This window comes from Giraffa tippelskirchi, chromosome 8 (assembly GCF_054371585.1).
Source record: "Giraffa tippelskirchi isolate mGirTip1 chromosome 8, T2T-mGirTip1v1.2.pri, whole genome shotgun sequence".
Lineage (NCBI taxonomy): Eukaryota > Metazoa > Chordata > Mammalia > Artiodactyla > Giraffidae > Giraffa > Giraffa tippelskirchi.
In genome coordinates, this window is record NC_137282.1 from 152,158,872 (window position 1) to 152,180,443 (window position 21,572).

Sequence of the window (21,572 nt, forward strand, 5' to 3'; positions counted from 1 at the left end):
TTTTCCTTTGAGTAAAGTTTTGGGTATATGCTATGCCCTAAAAATTTGGATATGTGCAATTTTTTATTGCTTTCTCTTTATTTTTTTATCAAAGGTTTATTTGAGAGAGTTTCTTAGTTTCCCAGTGGTTTTGGGGGGGTGTCATATTTTAATTATTAATTTCTAATTTAATTGGCTTATGATTAAGGAATGTGATCTAAAAAAACCTCTACTTTCGATATTTCTTATAGTTTTACTTTGTTTGGAGCAAATTTAATAATTCTATTTCTATTCATTGGGGTTTGGAAAATAGCACGTCTCCAAAGAAATGCTCCCTGAAAGAGGACTTACTTGGTGATGTGACTAGGTAACCTGCCCTGCTCACCTAAAATCTAACCCCCAGAAGTAACAATGGCTCATGTTGCACAAGAATTCTCACTTGCAAATCTGGAACCATTACATCTCTAAGTAGAAAACAAGGCAATTAATTATTTTTAACAGGCAGATGGATTGTACCAGCTTGGAATTTAATCAAAAACAAAAACAAAAACCCAAAGACATACAATACTCCTAAATGGTGCCCAGCAAGCACCTCATTCAAGTTTTTATTTTCTGACCTGTTATCTCAATTTCTCCTCTGCATTAGTAAACATTCATAAGCATCAGTCAAACCCTCTGTCCTTCAAATCAAGAGAAACACATTTGTCTTGCACGTCAAGAGTACCTCAGTGTGATTCACTGAAACCTGGACATGAAAGGGGTTAGAAGTATTTCAAATGCAAGCATCTGCTAAAATATTTAGTCCCACCAACACTTTGAAGACGCTGTACTCAAATCAAATCTTGGCAATCTAAGACACAAACAATGAACACATTTAAGAGAGGAAATCTTGTTTAAAAACACCAAGGAAATTCCAAACTTTTACAAAAGAACCAGCTGATATTTCAGCAAAGATACACTTGCAGGCAGGCTGTTGTTTTAAAAGTTTCTCCTTAAAGTTCATAAAGGTGAAGTGAAAACTCCCTCAAGCCTGGTGTGTTTGAGGAAGGAATAGATTATATTATTGAGCATCTACTGTGTACCAGGCAAGGTATTTGGTACTAAGCATTTTGCATACATTATCTCTTTGAACCTTCACAAAAGTCATCACTATAGAAAATAATCTTATGTACTTGCATTTTTAAATGGTTGGTAATGGATATACAGGAAAGACTCATTAAAACACAAATTCAGCTACAAAGTTCTCTCATGACATAGTCCATTTAGAGTTAAAGACTCCAATATTTTTACCTCTAAGTTGAGAAGAGTCCCCTAAAACTTCTAAGATTTCAGTTTGTGATTTCAACAAAATTTGCCTTAAACACAGACCAATATGCCCATCCATTTACCTTCAAATAATTGTTGCACAAAAATTAATTAAATAATAAGTCATCTAATCAAATGACTTCATGAGATCTAATCCCAGCTGGTATTAACCGATTGACCCAGTGGATCACAGAGGTAATTCTAGTTAATAACCTAAACAATTTAAATTGGCACAAAGTTCAAAGTAACATGCAACCTATCTACCCTTTTAGATTCATCTTCTGTCCGTTTCACTTTGCATCTAAATTCCAGCCATGCTACACTATTTTCAAATACACGGAATTTCCCAAGCCCAGGCAATTCTTCCCCACCTCTCTCACCTGATGAAGAACTCCTCATTTACCAAAACATCACCCAAGGTGTACCTTTTCTGGGACCCCCCCCCCCCATCTACCTTCTCTCCCATTGGGATAGATGGCCTCCCCTGGTCTTCCTCCCTTAGTATGAGGATCTTACCCTATTATAACACTCATTCTTTTATTCAGTATATATTTATTACGCTCCTATTATTGACCAGGTTCTTTATTAAGTGCTGGGACTACAAAGGTAAATAAGCCTTCAGGTGGTGTAAGAAAGACAGACACCTATGCAAGTGACAGCAGTGCCAGCCGGATCCAGGAAGGCAGCTGTGTGAGCCCCGCCCTGTAGCAGAGGAGGAACCGAGTGCCTAGAAGAAAGATGGACAACAGATAAGCTTTGTTGATGGCAGAAAATTGCTCCAGTAGAGGCATTTGATTAATAAACCGAAAATGACTCACTTACAAAACTTGTTCAAGCTATTATAAAAGCAAAAGATAATCACAGAAAGTCAACCCTAATTTTACTTATTGTTGTTAATATCCAGGGCCTTCTTAAACTCAAAAAGGCTTATTAGTGATATGTTAAATCTTTCAAATTTTATCTAAAAACGAAAGTATTTAATTAGAGTACAGTTGCTTTACGATGTTGTGTGAGTTTCAATTGTACAGCAAAGTGAATCAGTTATATGGGTGTGTGCTAAGTCACTTCAGTTGTGTCCGACTCTTTGCGACCCCATGAACTGTAGCCCACCAGGCTCCTCTGTCCATGGGCTTCTCCAGGCAAGAATACTGGAGTGGGTAGCCATTCCCTTCTCCTGGGGACCTTTCCAACCCAGGGATCAAACCCAGGTCTTCTGCACTGCAGGCACATTTTTTACTCTCTGAGCCACCAGGGAAGCCAAAATGGAACCATGTGGAGATGCCAAGGATCGAACCTGGGACCTCACACACGCAAAACATGTGCTCTAGCACTGAGCTACATCCCCTGGTATATATACATACATCCACTCTTTTTTAGATTTCCTTCTCATTCAGGTCATCACGATCACAGATCACTGGGTAGAGTTCCCTGTGCTATACAGCAGGTTCTCATTAGTGATCTGTTTTATACATAGTAGTGTTTATATGTCCATAAAAGGGTATATATAACTGCTCTGATAGGCATTAGTGAATAAAGAAACAGCTCCATTATGTGAGATGTTAACACATCAAACTGAGAAACAGGGTAAGCAGGGGAGGCTCACTCACCTTTCCCTGTCAGGATGAGAATGAAACAAGACAAATGGTATAAACGCGGGTGCAAGGCTCCTAGACCATTCTATTGGGATTACGGGGCCCTCGACATGAATCTGTTTCCTTTCCATGACCTAATGCACACACACACTCCTCGGTTTGGAGAATCATCAATCCAAAACACTGTATGCTCTTTGACCAACAGAGGCAAAACTTTTCAGAGTGACCAGTGTAATGACACATTGTTACTTAAGTTCTAAAAAAAAAAACTTCCAATCTTTTTAACCTGAAGTTTTTATACATACTCCTACAGGATCTTAGACAACATAGCACCTGCAGTACTTACCTCTAGCTACCAAAATGGAAATGAGGAAGCAGAAATCAGATACCATCATCCTCAAAAGAACATGGTAGACTTGGGTGGCCGCCTACCCGTTCATGCTGACTGTTTCAGTTTAATAGTTCAGGTGGCTCCAGATGTTCCTTTGACATCAGCTTATGCCTGATTATTATCAGAAAACATGGTAGCAATAAATGCCCCAAAGAAGCAGAGTCATTGTGATCCACACCATGCCCTGAATCACGCTATCCTTGATTTCACACTGCATTCAAGAAAGATCAAATGGTCAACTATACTCCAATAAAAAAATTTTTTTAATTATTATGTTGTACACCTGCAACCAATATAATGTGATATGTCAATTATATCTCAGAATGAATGAATGGATGAATGAACAGAAAACCAAGAAAAGGTGCAATGACAATGGCGTGTATATTACTTCCTCTCTTCTGCAAGGACTGAATAAAAGGCATTGAGCACAATATCCTAGGTTTAAAACAAATAAATCTTTACACAAATGAGTCCCTGCTACAATATATTATAAACTATTTCATTATAGAGGAAGATAGTTCCAACCTCTAAGAACTAATCAAAACCTAGGTTACTATAGCAATGTGACTTCATCTGAGTGCCTTCACAGATATCCTCTCATTGAAAACACACAACCACCATTCAGCTGAAATGGTATCATTCCCCTTTTACAGAGAAAACTGAGCTCTGAAAAATGAGCGGACTCTCCTGGGGTCCAAGAGGCAGTTACTGTCACAACATGGACTAGAACCTAATAACCTCGTCGAGTGATCTTTGCTCGAGCGCCCTTGCTTCCCCAAATAAACTTGTATGTGAAATCAAGCTCCCCTTGTTCTCAAATTGGAATCTTTTTTGGAAAGAAGACAAAAGTGGAAGGTTGACATAAAATATTTAATTCTATTTTTAAATCTTTACCTCAGGCAAAAATCCAGGTGTTATGCCAAAAATTAGACAATACTTCTAGCTTAGCAAAAGCTCCATCTTGACCAAGAAGAAAAACAGAAAATGTCCACTGAAAAGAAAGTTCACAACCTGAGTGCATTATTGCTCAGCAGTAGCCTTCTGCAAGAAGGAAGGGGTAAGTTTCCCAGAAGAGTGAACAGTCAAAGAGGATGACTCAAAGGACTATTTTAGTACAAGATCATGTTTCACCCTTGTTGTCCATCTGTTTTGCTGAGAATGTAAAACTGTCTGGGTCCAAGCCAAAAAAGAGAATGAAATCATCTGTTAAAGCCACGTATGCAGGAGCGCCGTGAAGACACAGTGCTGACCTAACACGGCTGTGCCATTAGAGGCCAGTGCATACCTTCCGCTACCTGGCTGGACTTCTATGCAATCACATTGCTTCATCCCAGGGAGGGGGCGTCGGGAATTCAGCTAGACCAATGGGGAATACTGTAAAATTCATTATTAATTTACTGCTGGCTAATTGAAGGCAAAGGACAACTCAACTGCATATGACAAAATAGTTAATAAATATTTTACACACAGGCACTGACTAATGACAACACCTATTTATCCAATGTTGCGGTCACCCTTCTCCTTCTACTCCTCCACCCCCTCCCCACTCTCCTATCTTTCTTATGTGAGTCACAAAGGACACCAAACTCACTAATTTCCACTCTCCCCTTCCTTTTGTGCCATCTAGTACCCCTGGCATCCTTCAATACCTAGAGCCCACACCTATTGTTCACCTGTACACCTCCTTGGTTTCTCCCTTCCTTCTTTAAAGTGAGAAAAAAAGGGAGGTCCACAGAGAATCAAACTAGAGAAATGCAGGGGAATTGGTATTCAGGAAGCTAGCGATTTCAGAGCTTTAGACACAGAAGAGTCCAGACTCTCCCTTGAAGGGCAAGCAAACCATTTCAGCTGTGTTGTAGACCAAATGATCATTTATAGTTTGGCTAGAGACCTAAACTAGCAAGTGTAATATTGTTTCCATAGTAAAGTGAGTTCCAAATTCTAAACCACTGATCTGCAAAGAAACTTTTGGAACACTTAATATTCCTAAGGTTGGGCCACCTACCAAAAAAATGTAACAATAAATTTTTCCTCCTGAGTTGTTCTTTACAGCTACAGAAGAATATATAGAATGCATACACATGCATAACTGGGTGCTGCGGTCTGAACTCCTTCCTTAGAAGCAGCTCCAAATGAGAAAAGAGTCGGTGACCATTGGTGCCCTAAGAGTCCCAGGTGAATTTATTATTCTCACTGTGCTCAATGAGAGAAATGGAACTCACTTCTTCATAATTAGTGACTACAGGGGAAAGGACACTCGGCATTATTATAAAGAGACAGTAAAGACAATAGGTTGGAAGATAGTTTTATTCACTTTACACTGGCAAAGAGTCAGTGGAATTGTTACCATTGCAGCTTAAGGCAGAAGCTGAGTTCCAAGGAGGCAAGTAGTTTCTTCTGAACAGAAACTGTAAACATACTCCAATGGAAGTGTGTGTGTGTGCACGCGCGTGCACCTGTCTGTCTGTGTAGAGCCAATCGAGCTGTAAAGAACAAGATTGAGGGGACAATGATGATGTACCTCAAAACAGGATGATCACACTGATATGACAATATACTGGCTGAGCCTACTCTCATTCTAATTTCTCTTCAAAGAGCTATAATCATGGGGTCAAAGCTGAAGGGGAACTCTTAGACTTCCCCGTTTAACAATTAAGAGTACCAGTTGTAGTCAAACAATGTGAGTGAGAAAAGACCAGAGTCAGACACTCCTACCAGCAAAGGATGGTGTCTCCAAACCCCATGGCAGCCAGGTTTGGATGATGTAATTCTGCCTCCTTCAGCTAAAAGCTGATTGGGCCCAGAATGGATGGATGTCTGAAGCAGAGCCAATCAGATTTTCTCTATCAGGAATGTGGACTGTGGATTTAGGGACAGATATCTCTCTGCTTGGCTGAAACTGTATGGTAGCCATATTCCATTATGTATATGAACAACAGAACAAACTAGAGAGAAAACAATAAAGCGGATATGCAAGAGAGGAGGTAAGAAAAGAGCCAGAGAAAGAAAATGATGATTTTCCAGTTCTTAGATCCAGTTTCTTCCAAAAGCCGGCTGCATTCCTATCTTTTGAGCTCCTTAAGACATGCCTTGTCCTTATTAAAAATAATTCCCTTTCTGTTAAAGCTAGCCCAAATTTATTTCAGTTATTTGAAATCAGAAACACCTTGGTTAAACCATATTACCATAAAGTAAATCATCATACCATGAAAAAACAATGCAGCCACATTGAACCCACATCTCTTGCATCTCCTTCATTGGCAGGTGGATTCTTCACCACTGCACCATCTAGGAAGCCCAAAAAGTAGAGCTTCCCTCATCGCTCAGCAGGTAAAGAATCCACCTGCAAAGCAGGAGATATGGGTTTGATCCCTGGGTCAGGAAGATCCCCTGAAGGAGGGCATGGCAACCCACTCCAGTATTCTTGCCTGAAAACTCCCATGGACAGATGAGCCTGGCAGGCTGTGGTTCATGGGGTCACAAAAAGTCAGACATGACTGAAGCTCCTGAGCACATATGAAGAGAATCTAAGTATGGTTTAATTTAAGAATTCTTTTTAATCTATCATCTACTACAGATTCCTTCATGGTGAAGGGAAAGCACGGTGTATTTGAAGGACTTACAGAATTCAATAGGGCTGGATTATAACGAATGTGAAAAAGATTGCTCTGAGATTAGGTTGAAGAGGTAGACCAGACAATGGAGAAGAAATCTGCAAGCTGAAGAGTTAAACTAAAAGACCACGTGAAGCTTTTTAAAGCAACTTGACATTAGCAGAAATTTATTTTTTTTTTTAGTATCACCCTGGCTGCAGCATAGAAATAGACTGAACAGAAGCAAAATTTAATGCAGATGCTTCTCACTAAGAATATGTTTCAGTAGTCCAGGTGAGAAATGATGCTGGTGGTAGCAAGGAGCCTGGAGAAAAGTAAGCATTTCTTGCATTACGTAAGACACAGAATTGGCAGGACTAGAGGATTAGTAGGATGTTAGACATGTGGGATGTCAAGAAATCACTGTTGGGACTTCCCCGGTGGTCCAGAGGTTAAGACTCCAAGCTTCCAGCTCAGGGGGCACAGGTCCGATGCCCGGTGAGAGAACTAAGATTCAATGGGCCTCACGATGCGCTGACCAAAAAGAAAGTGAATAAACCTGACAAACACCGGCTCAGCCAGGTGATCAAAGCCAACATCAACAGTGGTGGCAAGTCATACTGACAGTGTGTGCCCTTGACACAATGACACTTTATTTCTGTGGTCATCCTCCTGAAAACCCCTAACCCCAGCCTAATCGCTAAGAAGAGCATCAGAGAAATCCTAAATCCCAGTTGAGGGGTTAAGTGTGTATGATCAGATATGTTTAGCCTATCTCTGACAATACTCCTCAAAAACAAGGAAAGTCTGAGAAACACGGCCAAGAGGAGCCCGAGAAGCGATGACGACTAAATTGTATGTGGTATCGTCCATGAGACCTTGGAGCAGAAAAAGAGGGCATGGGGTAGAAACTAAGGAAGTCAGAATAAAGTATGAACTTTGGTTCATTTTAAAATGATGATGATAATCTACTAACAAATATGCCCTACAGGTAAGGCCCTTCCTCACTACTGCAAAGACTCTCAGAAACTGCTGCAGTCCAAGTGGATGGGAGAAATATGCTCACGAGCGGGAAAGGAGGTAAGCTCACTGTAGTGTACACGCCATACAGTTACCTGAGGCAACAGGTAGCAGGTGTCAGCGCTGAAATTCAAAGGCAGCACATAACACAAAGGGAGGTCTTCACCTGAAGAAGGCCGACTGGCCACCCATTCAGTGACATTCCCTTGGTGAATTCATCTCTGCCCGGGGTCAGCCCTCAGCCTGACGGGCTCAGCAAACTACTCGCTGGTATCTTGAGGTTAATCAAATCCACGGATAATGACTCATACTAACTAAATATCCATGAGAATGATACAGAGAAAGAGAATGCCACACTGTCAGGCAAACCTAACACACAGGGCTGGGTGGAGTGGGGCATGAGAGTCTGCATTTCTAACAAGCTTCCAGGTGATGCCCGTGCAGCTGGTCCATGGACCACGCTTTGAATAGCAAGGGTCTGGGCAAGCTCCAAGAGGAACTAAAGTGTCAAGTTTACTGATGAGCTGAGTATCAAGTAATCACGAGAGCGGTTAACCGCTTAACTGTTAATGCCAGCAGGCTTTGGTGTCCTGATGCAGCCATCTCCAGAGCAGAGAGAGAAACCCACTACTACTAGCTCTCAGCAGCTGCGGTATCCTTTCCTCTGGATGAGGCTCATGGGGGATTGCCGATGTGCAGAGATTCTTCCTACCTACGCTTCCACACTTAATCTCCTCCCACCAGAGGTGGGAGGGACAGATCCTTTATGTGCAAATAAAACACCTTCAATTAGTTTATGACCTGGTTTTGCAGACTGAGGACTCATTCACTCCAAGGGGACCTGGTAAATCTTTGCACTGACCTAGTATATATAAATTTCCTAGACTGGCTCTCTAAAAAAATTGTTGTTTCCTTTAGTTTTTTCTTTTTTTTGGCTGCACTCTTCATTGCAGTGTGCAGGCTCTCAAGTTGCAGCTTGCCGGAGTGCAGGCTTAGTTGCCCTGAGGCGTGTGGGATCTTAGTCCCCCAATCAGGGATCGAACTCACACCCTCTGCATTAGAAGGCGGACTCTTAACCACCTGACCGCCAGGGAAGTCCCTCCCTACATCTTAATGGAGAAGAATGAAACACTACCCTTACACTGTTGCCACAGTAGAAAAGATTCTCATTTCTAAACTATTTATGGAGCCCCGGTTGAGTGCAACACAGGTCAGCAGAGGGAATGTAGAGCTGAGCAAAAAGAGCACAAGACTCCAGTCCTGAGGGCAAGGTCGCCATCTGAGAGCAGTGACAGCCTTACTTCTTCAGAACAGCTCCGCAGAATTCTAATCTTGTGAGCTTCTACTTTCTCCTCGTTGTCAGCTCCAGCTTTCTCAGACCTTGGGTTTAACAGCCCCGGGGACACAGACACCCATGCTGAACTACAGCCTGCTCAGCTGGATTGAATGCATCCTACAGCACTTTCCCTCAGTTTTATCTTCTGCCCATTTATGTTCATGTGGCCCTGCAAAAACCCAAGAATAACTTCACAAAGTTCTGCCAGGTCAAATCAAAGCATATTAAAGTAGACCACTCTCTGGAAACCCAGTACCAATCAAGAGAGAGAAATAATGCATTTACAAACAGACATGAAGAAGTATGTTTTTCTAACAGACTGGTTTAGCAGAAGAAGAAATAATGATTCCATTTCAGTCATTCAGCTGTTTCCACTCATGCCTACTAAGGGAAAATACCATGTGGTGGATAGTTCTCAAAGTCTAGCATGCAGAAGAATCATCTAGAATGTCTGTTCCCAGGGTCTCACTCTCTCTAACCCACCCTCAGCCCAGCCCATCCCCTGCTACCAGAAAGTCAGACACAGCAGGCTGGAGCTTAGAAATCTATATTTTAAACACCACTCCCCTTTCCCCAGTTGATTCCGAGAAATACTGACTTATGTCTGAATTTTCACTATTTTAGTGGTTTACAACTCTGGCTCACATTTGATTTCTGTAATAAGCTTAAAAAAAAAGTTCTCATTGTCTGTACACTGTCCACCAAGACCCTGAAACAATCAAATCGGAACACCCAGTGCATGAGACCCAGGCATCAGTGCTCTTTCAAGGCTCCCAGGTAATTGAATGTTTGGTGTTTCCAGGTGGTACTATTTGTCTGGGTTGTTAGACGTCAGATTCCAAGGCCCTCCCTGAAGATTCTGATTCACTAGGTCTGTCTGGGGCACAGCCCTAGAGTCTACCAGTCACACAGGTGCCCCAGGGGATTCTTACAATGGGAGATTTGAGAAATGTGCCTGTCTTGCTTAGGTGAATCACAAACTCCCGTTCTCAGCGAGGCTGCTCCCATGGGACTTTTGACTTCAGTTTTGGAACCCCTATTCTGTACAATAAACTCCAATCTAACCTGGGTTTTCCCAAAGAGAGAGAGGGAACTCACCTTACTTGATGCTACATAGCGATGAAAATCACTGCTTTGTGTGGCCGTGACTGCTGTAGAGTCACTTCTGTTACTGATAGAACAAATTATCTCTCCCACTCACTTAGCACTGTGTACAAGGTCTTATCAGCACCTAGTATATTAACTAATTTAATCTTCACAACTACATTACCAATAGGAACCCTTCTTAGCGCTACCTCTACCAATAAGGAAACTGAGGCAGAGAGGCTGAACAAATTGCCTGTTACCCACAGTCACAGGTAGAGGATGGCTCTGAACCCAAATCTGGGGGGACCAACATCAGCCTGTAACGGGGCTCACCAAACAAAAGCTGAAGAGCCTGCCTGCGTAACCGCTTGCTGCCAGAAAGAGAACACAGAAAGGCTCAAGGAAGCTAATGTTTAAGCGTTCCAAGTACTGGGCTAGAAGTTTATATATATTATTTCACCTAATCTAAGAGTCAGGTATAGTCCCTATTGTCACGGACGCACTCTCCTGTCTTAATCAGTGATGTGAAGAATTAACAGTTGTAGATCATTATGCAAAAAAAAGATAATAAAACAAAGCAGTCAAAGAAAACTTCCAAGTAGACTTGGCAGGCGGGATACTGAAGAATTAGCCAGTTGTGGGTTTAGCGTGTTGGGGCAAGAGGAGGCTGCATGGAGAGGCACTGGGGTTGGCTTTGGACAGATTCTTCAAAGAGGTGGAGCCGTGGAGATCTCTGACTCCAAGAGAGGACAGGGCTTCCTGAGATCTCAGGAAGGGACAAGGGTTTCATGTAGGCGCACTGGGAATCTTAACAAGTCAGGATAAATGGCGGAGGTCCAACCACTTCATCAAGAACCTCCCTGCCAATGCAGCAGACGCAACAGATGCGAGTTCAATCCCGGGGTCGGGAAGATCCCCTGGAGAAGGAAATGGTAACCTGCTCCAGTGTTCTTGGCTGGGCAATCCCACGGACAGAGGAGTCTGGTGGGCTACAGTCTGTGGGGCCACAAAGAGTCAGACACGACTGAGCGCCCACACACACACCCACTTGGAGGGATGATATGACACAAGCTGCCTTGAAAGATAAACTGATGTCTCCACGTCCTGCAGGGCAACACAAGAGGAATTCCTCTTGTCCTGCTTCTGGTTTCTCCCTGAGTAGTGGGAGGGAGAAAGGAGATGCAAACCCAATGCCCTGAACTCCAAGGCATCTCAGCCTTCAGCAAGAGGCCGAGAGACTGCCTGTGTCTTTATGGAAACAGCGATGAGTGACTGCTAAAAGCCACCTTTTTCCTACCTCTGTTTAGGGACACCCCACCCTGCCAATCCCAAGTAACACACCTGTCTAAGAAGAGCCACATGGAAATCTGTGGGATCCCAGGGTTCTGGAGGTCAGTGCTATTTGCTAGGTCCTGGAGTACACAAGGAGGCCCTAGCAGAACTGGAGCTCTCCACTGAACAGCTGCTGACCACTAAAGGTTGAAAAGAAAGCCGGGACTAGATACACAGATGAGTTCCAGACAGGGTGGAAAGGGAAGGCCTAGTCTGGCTGGCTAAAGAAAAGAAAAATTTCTGATTTCAGGACACTCACTCAAGAGGAACAGCTGTCATGAATCAGGGAACTCAAGCTGGACTCTGTGACAACCTCGAGGGGTGGGATGGGGTGGCGGTGGGAGGGAAGCTCAAGAAGGAGGGGACATACATATACCTACGGCTGATCCATGTTGATGTTCGGCAGAAACCAACACAATATTGTAATTATCCTTAAAAATAAATACATTTCAAAAAAAAGAGTAACAGCGCTCCAGCCCTTTCTCACCACAACTAAAGAAAGCCCACACACAGCAACAAAGACCAGGACAGCCAAAAATTTAATTAATTTTTTTTAAAGTAACAGCTCTGATCCTAGACTATGGTCTTTTCACATAGGCTGTGGGCCACTCTGTGCCCAAAGGCATTAGCTGGAACTGAAAGGTAGGCAGTTTGCAGGTGAACCTCATCCTTACCTGAAGCAGGGGCGGAAACGCTAAGATTTCTGTGAGAGCTGTGGTCCCATCCAAGACCAGGAGCAGGTAAGTTAGATGCATGAGAGGGACAGAATCTGAGGAGTGAGGCAAATAGATAAGGAAGCGAAGTATAATAAAGTCTAAAAGAAGGGCCAGTCATCAAAAGGAAACAGATGCAATCATTTTTCACTGAAGGCAATAAATATTAAGTAAATATTTCAAATCATTCTATATTTCATTCTTTATTGAGCTCCTACCACAATTTATTAGTGAATTTGCAAAACAAGCATTACCCCCACAAAGGGGAGAAGGGAGGAGGGTAAAAGAAAAAAAAAAAAAAAAACGGCTGATTTAAGAGTTTATTATTTTCAAACCTTCCTCTACGTGTTTTATTCCTCCTGGGCATGTAGGACTGAGTAGACTATATAAATCAAGCAAACTAGAATTCATGCTTGAAGCTTTTTTCACTTCTTCCATCCAAGAAATAATAGCTGACAGTGTTTAGAACTGAACATTGTTTCAAGACAGACAGCACTCCCATGTCCCACCTTTAATGCCTTCTGCTTCAAACCCATACCTATTGTGTTTCCTTTGTACATTATAAAGTCATCATTCCCTTTATGTGCTACATTGTTAATGATTTCTCCATTGGCAAACAATACAATACCTCTTGCAGCTCACTGAACCTTCAAAGCAAGCAGGCTTACTGAATATTTAGTGCGTCCTAGGCATGACAAATAAAAAACAAGCCTACTGTCTGTAAGAAGTATTTGACGTACATCCATAAACAGCAAACCTGATGAATTCTCAAAAAAAAAAAAAAAAAATGTTTTGGAGACACCTATTGGCTTAAGGAAATCAACCTTGCCCCAAACTGGACAAATCCCCTTGAGAGCGAATGACCCTGTATTTCACAGATCCCCCTGTCTTTGCCCACTTAGTTGTAACCATTACAAGGCGGGGCCTTCGTCTAGTTTTTTCACTCACTGGGCCTAATACTCTGCACAAAACATAATACACACTCAGTAAACACTGGAAGAACAGAAGTCGCTCAACATAAAAAACCAAAACATTATGCATTTGTGAAATATCCTCGGTGAAAACTATTTTAAAACATTAAAGAAATGGATTTGATTAGGCTCTCAGCCAACACCTACAAGTCTCCCTACACTGATGTTCGTCTGGCATTTAACACGTTATGTGGTGGAAAAGAAGACCCGTAAGAGAGCCATCTCAATGACTCTCATCTGGGAAACCCTGGTATTAGAATTCTGATTGAGTATCACTGTGCCTTCACCTACTGAACAGGCTTCCTAGGAAACTTCTTGACCTTTGTAAGACTCGTATTTTCCTCATCTGCATAATAGGACTGCTTTAAAAAGCTTCCTATAAGACTATCTGATGACAGCTAACATTTTTTATTTACTCTTTGCTAGAAACTGTGCTTAATTCTTTATAGGTATATAATATTTTCTATATTTGTTATGTAAACACAGAATCTCATTTAATTCTCACAACAACCCTATGACTATTCTCTCCATTCTACAGATGAGGGAATGGAGGCAGCTGGACACTTAGCTATGGGGCAAAGTCACACTGGTCAGTGAGGACCAATACCAGGGCTAAAATTTATGTAGCCTGGCTCCAAAGCTGGTGTGCTCAACCTCTACTATGCTTGCAACTATGGGCCTAGATTGTCTCTAGGCCCAGAAAAACATGACATTCCTGCCTCCCAGGATAAGAACTGGGTATCTGTGATACAGAAGGGATCATTTTAACTTACACACCCTTATGTATCTCTGGGACTTTATGCTTTAGGAATATACTCCCTATTCAGAAAAACAATATACTCCCAAAAGGTTTTGTGAAAGCTGAAATTGCTACAAGAATTGAGAAACTCAGCAATGATGCCACCCTTTATGTAAAGAGGTGAAGAGTGGGTGTCATTTTCATTGCTGTTGTTTAGCTGCTAAGCCGTGTCCAACTCTTCATGACCCCATGGACTGTAGCCCGCCAGGCTCTTCTGTCCATGAAACTTTCCAGGAACGAATACTCGAGTGGGCTGCCATTTCCTTCTCCAAGGAATCTTCCCGACCGAGGGATCAAACCCACATCTCCTGCATTGGCAGGTGGATTCTCTACAATTGAGCCACCTGGGAAGCCTGTCATTTTCATTATTTAACACTGAAAGCATGATAAAATCACACAGAAGGCCATTCATGTACCTGTTTACTACACGGTGAAGTTCCTGAAATAATCATCGTATTGGTTCTTTTTCTCCACTTGTAAGATTTCGTTGACTGTGCGGGAGGGTGTTCACCTCAGGGCTTCTGCAGTTGCTGTTTCCACACCAGGAGCCTTCGTCTCCCATTTATCCAGAGGCTCCACCCTCGCCTGCCTCCTTCAAGTCCACACTTGAGTATCATCTTCTCAATCATTCTCTTCTAAAAACTACAATTCCTTTATTTTTCTCCATAGCACATTCCCCCACGCAATGACACACGATGTTTTTACTTATTTGTTTTACTGTCTGTCTCCCCACTCCAGGCTCCTAGAATGACAGCTTCATGGAATTTCTGACTCCGCAAGTCACTGCTGCTTCCTCAGTCCCTGGAAGAGAGGACCCTCATTGAATTATTGAATGAACGAATGAACTCTGGCCTATGGAATCCTGTCCTCCTAAGGTGAACATTTTGAAACTCTTAAATTGAAAAATGCATCTATTTTACAGGGCCAGCTTCAGGAAAGGATGAGGAGTGACCAACATAGTGTATTTTAAGAGACAGAAAATTCTTTAGTCCAAAGTGTCACAGCAAGTACAAGTCTGCCTTTGCAAATTCCTTCTTCAGAAGTCTTCTGAAAACCTTTCAAACGTGTTACATCAGGCTTGCTCATTTGAACTGAGCTGGTGAAGTGGAAAAACCAGGCAGATTGAATTCAGACTACAGATTTCCATGCCAGTGTGACCAGCAAGATATTTAACCTCCCTAAATTTCCTAACTTACACACACAAAAAATTGATAATTATAATTGGTTGGTTAACTTTATAAATGTCTCATAAGACTTACATTGGTTGAAGAGGATCAAACGAGTTTACAAGCAAAGTAGTCAGTAAAATGCAGAGTATATTCTAACAAAATGGAAACTCTAAGAAGGAGTAACGTAACAGATGTTTCTCTCAAAGTTCTCACCAAAATAGCTAGTAAAAATTAAGTGAAAGTTAAATAATAGAAGAGAAAATCAAATTTAATAGAAAGTATGAACTTAAAATATCACTTAAATTAATACCATGTTCCTTAAACTTTGCATTTTTAAGCGTTATGAAGCCAATCTGAAACAAAATCTACAGAAAAAAAGTGTGGTATTGCTGCCAGTTTAAGAATTTCCAGAGGGTGGCGGAGTTTTTAACATCACATGTTCCATCAGAGCAAAGCACAACCAACCTGACAAGTCACCCAGAAAATTCAATGGAAACAAGCATCTATTTAACATCAAAGAAGCAGCAGTGACTAGCTGGTTGATAAAAGAGGGGGAAAAAAAACATTGCAAAGTCAAAATTCTCTTGCTGCCTCTTTTTGTCATTTATAAAAGTTACAATGACTTCTTTCCTTGGAATATTAAAAGTATACAATCTTCTAGAGGCCAACTTTCATTGAAAGGGTTGGGAATGTCTGACAGATGTTCAACAGTCGTTCAATCCTTAAAATTTGCATTACAAATCAGAGCCTGTGAGAACACAAGAGGTCTGAGCAGCCAGTCCAACTCGCTCATTTTATAGAAAAAGAAACTGACACATTGGCAAATTAAACGGCTTTCCCAGCTCTCGGAGTCATGCGTTAAAAACAGACACCAGGGTGTAAGTATTTTGTGTAATGCGGAAATTATTTTTTAGGAAAAAAAAATAATAATTTTCCTCCCTAGCCCAAAGGATTTAAACACACTGGATGAATGGGTTAAATAAACAGCCCAATCACCTTCTCAGGATCTTTTATCAGAGCCTTCTAAAGCTCCTTACTAGTTCAATAGGGGTTTTTCATATAAGGGAGAGTTACAGCCTTTTTCTCCCTTTCAAGTTGAAAATCCTGAGGCTGATCATTTTAGCACAGATTCAAATTGCTATTGTGTGCCTCTCTTGAAAGTAAATATACGATATTCACCTGAGAAATATTTTCTTACCTTTATAGAAACTATATGTAAAACCACCCTCAACTTTAAGAGGCAAACATTGACCTTTTTTTGGAGAGAAGTTTTTGCCTCCACCTGAATGCATCATTCTTTTAACCTTCAAATTATTCAGTCATCAGCATCACATATGCTGGAAGAGACGCCAATAAATTCAAAGGGAGATAATTTAAGAATAATAAAACAACCTACACGAAGCAAATAATAAAGCTAACATCCAGACTCATAGCTTCCAAGTGTTTGGGTACCATTTACTATTAAAAAGAGTTTACCTAGTAATGCCGAGGGAAACCAGAGCTTTACATCAGCTACCCAGGCAGAAGCTCAGACGTAGGAGAAGGCTTCAGAGAAGCCTTAAGATGGCCCTAAATATCACAGTTACACCTGCTAATTAATACAGCTTACTATGTGCTAAGTATTCTACCATCTGTTATCCCACCTAATTCAAACAACAACCCTGCCAATTGGAAATATCATCCTCATTTTGGAGCTGAGAAAACTAAGACTCAGAGAGGTCAGTCATTTGCCCAAGATCACTAAACCTTCTTAGCACAGTGGGCAGCACGTCCGTCTCATAATCTGAAGGTCCTGAGTTTGAGCCTCATAGAGGGCAGGTTTTTGGGCTTCCCAGGTGGCACTAGTGGTAAAGAACATGCCTGTCAATGCAGGAGATATAAGATTATGACGCAGGTTCGATCCCTGGGTTGGGAAGATCCCCTGAAGGAGGGGATGGCAACCTGCTCCAGTATTCTTGCCTTGAGAATCCCATGGACAAAGGAGCCTGGTGGGCTATGGTCCATAGGGTCGCAAAGAGTCGAACAGAACTGAAGCAAGTTAGCACACAGGCACCAAGCTAAGAAATCAAGGAACCAAGATTTATACCCTGATCTGTTTAATGCTGAGGCCAGAATTCCTTCTTCACGTGACTTCTCCCCCTGCTAGCCTTAAATTCGGACCGGCATTTGCTCTCCTTAAACATCTTCAATTAATGTCCAGCTTATCCAAGAGAATGACACTCTTTAGCTAACAAATTCACTCAGATGAGTATCCCAGATTAACAGCTACTGTCATCTAAAAGAAAGTACAGGGCTTCCCTGGTGGTCCAGCGGTTAACAATCTGCCTGTCCATGCAGGGGACACAGGTTCAATCCCTGGTCCAAGAAGATCCCACATGCCACAAGGCAACCAAGTTCCAGGCACTCTAGAGGCCCGGGAGCTGAAACTACTGATCCCATGGGCCACAACTATGAAGCCCGCACACCCCAGCGCCTGTGCTCTGCAACAAGAGAGACCACCACGATGAGAAGCCCATGTATCACCACTACAGAGTAGCCTCTCTCGCAGCAACTAGAGAAAGCTAACAGATTAAGTTACAGAGAAGTTCTGCCCCAGCCACTCTGTTACAAGAACTCTTTTGGAAAACACATTTGGGAAAACTCACAAGTGAGTACACAGAAGCCTGTGGACAGGAAGAGACTCAAGAACTTGACGATGCTGTTTCATAGGATGAGTTAAAGAACATTCAGGAATTCCTGGTTGATTAGTATTGAGGTTGCAGAGTCCGTTCATGCAGCCAGTATAATCAAGTACATATTACGTGCCTCTTCCCAGACATGATTTCCATCTACCGTGTCCTAAGGCTACACCAGGGAAACCAGAAATGTCTTCATCTTTGGCCTGAGGAGTTCATGCACTGTCTTTGGCAGGGAGCCTTTTGCTGTTTTGGTTCTAGCTGGTAAAGAAGTTGACCTGTGACTTCAGAGTTGTAAGAAATAAGAGTTTTTAGGTCCAAGGAGGATCTGTGAGGATGGAACAAAATCATTACAGGGCTGAAAGAAGCTATGCCCCCCTTAATCAGAGCAAGGAGTAGAGTGAGTTGGAAGAGCATCTATCTTCTCTGCTCAGGACACAGAATATTTCTTTAGGGGTACTTTCTACTTTTAATAGAATAAAAAGATAAATGGGATTTAAGCATCCTGAAAAGAAAGTGGACAACTTGTATGTTCCAAAGAATATGTTTTAATTATCTCTTTTCCAAAGATTCTGATTACATACAGGTTTTTCAGGGATGTGTCATGATATTAAAAGTGAGCAACATATGTTTGTTTGTTTGTTTTACTAAATATGGAGACAAGGAAAGTTATCAGAGAAGGTAAAAAAAAAAATAATGTGACAATTATCCCAGAAATAATGTCATGCCTAGCAAATCTGACCTGAAATAAATCTAACATCACCCTTCTCTATACAACCAAGTTATCTTTTTAGTCATAATTATAAAACAGTGGCCTGAAAAGGGGCTTTGGCAAGGACTTCTATTTTATTGAACTCAATACATACATATAACCATGCCAATAAAAAATAAAGAATAAAAAAAAGAAATTTTCATTCAAAAAAGGAGGAAAAGTAATGAATCAAATACCCTTTCATTACTTTAATATATTTTTTAGAATAAAAAGGGGAAAAACAGACCTACATACTGGTCTATATATATATATATATATATATATATATATGACTAATGGATGTGAATTATCTATATACATGATGAATAATATTACAATAATCAAGTAAGAATTTTTTTTTAGAAATTTTAATAAAAATGAAATGTCTAAAGAAGTTACAGTTTGGGGAAACTACTACATCATTGATGTGATATTCTTTTTTTTTCCTTAAGACAATTTTTAAAATAAATGTTAACTTTAAAGATGTTACTCAAATTCAAGAAAACATGTCATGTGTAAGCTAAAATACACACATGGTGATAGAGATGAACTGAAAAGACAGACAGTGCTTATCAGGCAGGAGGCAGGGAGATTCCCTCTGATATATAACATCAGTACCAGTGAATGTCTTGTCCAATTACCTTATCCATGAGTACCTTTAACCCGGGAAACAACTGCTTAAGGCAAAGTCCTCCTTTCAGCATTGACCAAATCACAAAGCATATGGAGAAGTTACATGGGGAAGCGAGAAGATATTTTGCAGGACTGGAGTGACAGTGGAGGTTTTGTGGCCAGGGGGATCCCTACTTCCAAAGTCCCAATTCTCTAAGTAGCAAAGGAAAGAGAAACTTCTGCAGCTGAAATGACTCAAGAAGGAACTTGAGATAATTTAACATCTCTGTGTGCTTCCTTCCACTTAAGGTTTTTCTGATGAACACAGTATGAAAACACAACAGACCTAAATGGACTCAATGGACTGAACCCAAAGAAAATGTCTTTCTAAGCACAGAGGGCATCCAAATACTATCAAAACTGTTAAATGCTTCTATGAATTAAAAATGAGAAGGAAATAGGGGAGGGGAGGAAGTCCATAGAAAAACAAAGACTCACTGAAATGCTAAGGTCAAAGATGGAGAATTTGACTTTGCCAGTTCTTCCTCTGAGTTAATCAAGACTCACCCCCGGCTTCCCAGTCCTGGTGCTTGCTATTACTTACAGTACATGGTGGTCCACTTAATTTCTCCCCATCAACAGAAACAATCCCTAAACAGCTAAATCTAGGATCTTTGAATGTGGCACAATTTTCTTGCTTTTTAAGGAAATTATCTCAAATTGTGGTTGGAGGAAAAAACTGGCTAAGCATTCTTTTAAAAGTTCGGAACAGTCTAAATTATGGGTTTGGACACACAAGAAGAAGAAAGTTTTGTTTTAATCTGATTTTAAACTGAATTAGTCGAGGCTGCTACAAAAATGAACTATGTAATTAGAGTAATCTACTCAGTTAATACATCTACAATAAAAGAATATACATTCAGAACAAAGGGCAGAGACCCAAAAACTTTTTTTCTGCTTTCTCCACTAAAGTCTTTTTTTTACTTTTGCAACAGGAAACAAATACTATATTGCATATTTAGTATACAAAATATACCTGATATTAAATAAACTTAAAATTCTACTTCTTACAAAATACACATTTCATCACTTCTTGTAAAACAAATGGATTCTTTTTGTGGGTGATGGGGAATTGTTTTCAAAGTTTTACTAAATGCACTTATTTACTTTTAAAGTAGGTCTCATACAGGTAAATCAATCACACTAACAATACATGTAACAGGAAGAAATTAATGCTGCCATAATAATCACTTTTTAATGTTTTTAATTTTTACAATTAACTTTTAAACAATAATGTCTTGTCTATTAAACATTTTTAAAAGCCACACTTCATGGAATTATTATTCTCACTTAAATTTTAGGACTGAAAAGAATCTCAAAGTTTACTGAAAAGCAGAGAAGGGATACAAAAATCAAATTTACACTCAAAAAATGAGCCTTTTTATTATGTCATACCAGCAGAAATGGGGCACAAGTGAGCAAGTTTTAGAAAAAAGAAAGCCATGATGCTTGTGAGTTTGAACTTGAACTTAGAAAGTCTCTCTGATGCTCAGCCTAACATCAAATTAACAGGAGCATCCCAGTTTTAAAATACAAAGAGAACATATACTCTTAAGTGACTTTTTTTTTCATGTTTTTCATTGAACTTGAAACATAAAAAGCTATGTCAAACACAAAAAGTACACAGTGAATATAACTTTAGGGAACAAATAACTAACTTGCTTAACAAGGAACCAGTTTTCAGAGTTGGTAAAAGAAAGCCAGATTAAGTGATGCATATTAATCACGTCAAGGAAGCTGATTAAAGTGAAAAGATTCCATTGGTCCATTAAATATTAAAATGCAGCATGATGAACACAGATGCTTTAAAGCCTTGACAATAAATATTAACTTATTCCTCATACAAATTACGTGTAAGACGAGGGTTTTATAATACTGGCAGCAAAGTTGCTGTTCCAACAATAAGCAGGCAATATTGTTCCTACGGGCTTACAAGAAAAGAGCCTAAGAAGGGAATTTTCAAGTGCGTGTAAAATGTGGTCAGGAACTGGAAGTTGGGACATGGAAAAACTGAAAGGAGTGCAGGTCATTCACTTACCAGTAAGTGATATAAAAATAATCAACTCATTCAATGAAAACATAATGTGGAATTAGGTCAGCAACACAGACCCAGAAACCTCCTTCCTGTCCCCACCCCACGCAAACTGTAGCCAAGGCTGACTGCCTTTTCACCCGCCAGTCCAGGGTG

At 40.7% G+C, this 21,572-nt stretch overlaps 1 protein-coding gene and 2 long non-coding RNA genes across 7 annotated transcripts in view; 1 reads left to right on the forward strand and 2 right to left on the reverse strand.

Annotated features, from left to right (window-relative positions):
- Positions 1-21,572, reverse strand: part of RNF144B (ring finger protein 144B) — a 141,470-nt gene that overhangs the window by 85,481 nt on the left and 34,417 nt on the right. For 2 of the 4 annotated variants that reach the window (XM_081518080.1, XM_081518081.1), the window contains one exon: positions 14,534-14,918. The exons of the other annotated variants lie outside the window; for them this stretch is intronic. In XM_081518080.1, the coding sequence (XP_081374206.1) occupies positions 14,534-14,569 (36 nt within the window). In that variant the 5' untranslated portion in view covers positions 14,570-14,918. The remainder of the gene's footprint in view (positions 1-14,533; positions 14,919-21,572) is intronic. 4 annotated transcript variants of the gene reach the window in all.
- Positions 1,820-5,159, reverse strand: LOC145516684 (uncharacterized). Of its 2 annotated transcripts, none has more exons than XR_014061666.1 (4): positions 4,941-5,159; positions 4,162-4,258; positions 3,223-3,378; positions 1,820-2,011 (listed from the first exon to the last, which is right to left on the reverse strand). It is a non-coding gene; the product is annotated as an uncharacterized LOC145516684 (long non-coding RNA). The 2 variants fall into 2 exon arrangements; XR_014061665.1 differs by having other exon boundaries at positions 1,851-2,011; positions 3,223-3,478; positions 4,941-5,152.
- Positions 5,250-15,944, forward strand: LOC145516683 (uncharacterized). Its single transcript, XR_014061664.1, has 4 exons — positions 5,250-5,442; positions 7,852-7,940; positions 14,856-14,992; positions 15,625-15,944. It is a non-coding gene; the product is annotated as an uncharacterized LOC145516683 (long non-coding RNA).